Raw genomic sequence first — 3,235 nt, 5'->3', positions numbered from 1 at the left:
GAGAGAGAGAAAGAGAGAGAGAGAGAGAGAGACTGGAGAGGGAGAGAGAGACGATGAGAGAGAGATTGTTTGCGATCCCTTGCCTTTGCAAATAAACTATCACTTCACTTCACCCGCACACGAACTGACTCGACTCACTTAGTCTGTACACACATCACTCATCACTCTCCCCCTCTTCTCTCACTATTGACGTTCTAAAACCTCTCTTTTCTCTCTCTCTCTCGCATTGCTCTCTTGTCTTTCTTCCCTACTCTCTCTCATTGTCTGCCCTTGAATCTACTCGTTCTGCTGCACCTCCCCCCAACCCCGCCCCGTCCCCCCCCTCTCTCCTATCCAATCCTCTATATTGCTCTCTCTCATGGGCGCCTCTGTGCTGGTCTCTCTCTCTCTCCTCTCTCTCTCTTCTCTGCTCTCTCTTCTTCTCTCTCTCTCTTCCTCTCTTCTCTCTCTCCTCCGGTTATTTAATTGCTACTTTCAGGCCAATAGTTGTCTGGCCGGGCTGAGAGCGCGCCGCTTGCTGTAGCCGCGCGGCCAGTGCTGAATCATTCACGCCCTCGTGCATCGATGGACCCGATTAGCGTTACTATGAAGTGGCGCCAGATGCCGGTGTCTGCAACCGAGCCGCAACAGTCGCGTGCCCATTATGAGCGATGTTTTCGGTAGTGTTCTAGTGAGTAACCGTCGGGCTAGATTGCTGGGAGCTAAGATTGCGTCACTACCAGTATGACGAACGGTCATCAAGGTTCGGCAAACTTCGCCTCCCCGGTCACACATCTTTAAATGGGGAATTTAACGACAGCAATTCAGCCGGCTCGCTCGCGCAAAAGTTTCATCAGAAAGTTATTTACACTTATTTGTATTGCAAGAATCGCACACATACACACGACACGACTTACGGACACTGGGATTCGCTGTAATCACACGACGACACAAGCCACCCGACGCACGACACCACCATTAGTATGACACGACAGGGTTATCTTCTGCACGACATTGGGTGTGCGAAATTTTTGGGCGCTCGCGTTAACGAAAACTGGGCTTTGCCTGCAATCACTGTTAAGCTGTTTCACAGCTGGCAAGAGTCCTAACCCAAGCCGCCAGCTAGCACGTTGCGCATGTTAACTTCAGCATGCTCCTCTGCTACACGTATAGCGAGGGCATAGGCTTTAGAAGCTTCGTACCACAGTGCCGTGGCCTCATTCAATCCCGCATAATAAGCTGCACCTTTCTTCATATACTCATGTGCTCATCTCTCTCTCCTCTTCTCTCTCTCTCTCTCTCTTTCTCTCTCTCTCTCTCTCTTTTTGTTTCTCTCTCTCTTTTTGTTTCTCTCTCTCTTTCTCTTCTCTCTCTTGCTCTTTCTCTCTCTCCTGGAGAACTTTCTGCACTGCACATTTTCTCTTTACCAGTCTTCTTTCTTTACTTGTAGCCGGTATTCTCTAACCAGGCATAAACGCACGCACACACACGCGCAAACTAATGTTGTTTTTTGGAAGTACGCCAAAGATTGACAATAATGGCCTGAGCACGACGCTTCCACTTAAGTGCTAACGAAAATCATAGGCACCTAGAGATTACTTCATATTACTGGCAACCTTTCAGAAAATGGATTCCCAGTGCTGGAGAGATGGCTATCACACCCTGATATAAATGAAAATGCCAGCAGAAGTTATTGCTTTCTAGCGAGGCGCGTTATTCCACGTAGATTTTCAACACAGTTGTAAGGTTTTTCCCTCGATTCTCATCTTCCTGTAATGACTTTGTCTTATATTTTATTAAAAGGTGAAGAATGGTTAGCCAGCATTACTTTGCTTTTTATTTGCAGTGCCCTAGCTGCCTAGCATCATCACATCAACTCTCGTTGGGTGCGATTCCTTTTGGACCCCTCGTGCCATGAACAGATATACTTGTGTGCATGTAGTTCACCAGTACGAACCACTCTAACAAATCAAGCGAAAACAAATTCTGATCAGCGTGATTTCGATGGGTGGTTATCGGTCGATTCGTGATGTCACGGTGTTTAATTAGCGCCTAACGAGATTTACGTAAACACACGTACGTTGGCGAGCACTAAGATAAGTACCTTATGTTTGCAGGTAATGTGTTTTCTCCATCCAAGTCGCCGCGAACGTACATGACGTCACTATCTCGCGCGTGATGGCTTCTCTGCTTGCTCTTCGACTTCACGACAGCGCCATCTGACGGCATATTGCAAAAACTTCAGCGCCGCCGGTCAACTGCCAAAAAGATTTAGACAAAAGCTATTGGATGTATATGCTTGTGATGTCATAGCGACATCAGGACAATGTACACACCTGGCTGGGTCGTGGTGGTGACACCAGGACAATGCATGCAGCAGACTGGGTTGTCATGGTGACACCAAGACAATGCATGCGGCAGACTGGGTTGTCATGGTGACACCAGAACAGTGCATGAGGCAGGCTGGGTTGTCATGGTGACACCAGGACAATGCACGCGACACCCCGGATTGTCATGGCGACACAAGGACAATGCACACATGACTGGGTATGTGCATGTCTGATAATGAGTGCGCTTATGCATGTGTGCTTATACATTTCAGCATTTTTGCCTTTTATCGGTCGGTATACATATGTAGTCACGAAAAACTTTCAAAAATGTTTCAGCACCATATGACCTTTACATAGCCTACAACCATAATGATGTGATATCGCTAACTGTACTATTCATGCTTCATTTGCATAACTGCCTTTCATGTACTGTATGCTAATGCATCAATACTGCTCAATTGCGAGCTACTTCTCCACAATGTATTGCGTACAGCATATATCCACACTCTGGCTGTGCAGTGACACTAGCAAATTCCAGTTGTTCTTTTGACTATCAGTATGGGTCGTATAAAATACATTGTAGGAATGTAGATGGAGATTTAAGCAGCACAGCTGTATCTCTAAACATATGGTATATGATTGGCTGCCTCCGCGCAGACTAACGATGATACCAATTAGCTGCACTGTATCATTAGCCTAGTGTATCGTTAGGTAGCGCTGTGTAGATTAAAAAAAAACGTTTAATTTTTTTAATGTTTTTTTAGAAATACTTGTGACCACCGTGACTGTCTGTAACCAGCGCTAGGTGCGCACAGGGCCTCCGCAACTGTGTTGGTTGCTGTGGTCCACTGGATTGTACCGTAAAGCTGTGTTTTCTTATTAAATATAAATTTATACAGATGTGTGATCGTGGCAGACTCGATTTT

At 46.2% G+C, this 3,235-nt stretch overlaps 1 protein-coding gene across 1 annotated transcript in view; it reads right to left on the bottom strand.

The window, feature by feature from the left end:
* LOC106808622 (WD repeat-containing protein 37-like) overlaps positions 1-3,235 on the bottom strand; it is a 21,422-nt gene that overhangs the window by 17,239 nt on the left and 948 nt on the right. The window contains exon 2 of the mRNA XM_014811414.1: positions 2,084-2,237. Within this exon, the coding sequence (XP_014666900.1) occupies positions 2,084-2,208 (125 nt within the window). The 5' untranslated portion in view covers positions 2,209-2,237. The remainder of the gene's footprint in view (positions 1-2,083; positions 2,238-3,235) is intronic.

This window comes from Priapulus caudatus, unplaced genomic scaffold (genome assembly GCF_000485595.1).
Source record: "Priapulus caudatus unplaced genomic scaffold, Priapulus_caudatus-5.0.1 Scaffold291, whole genome shotgun sequence".
Lineage (NCBI taxonomy): Eukaryota > Metazoa > Priapulida > Priapulimorpha > Priapulimorphida > Priapulidae > Priapulus > Priapulus caudatus.
Note: the sequence above shows the minus strand (reverse complement) of the source record. Positions and strands in the feature narration are given on the sequence as shown.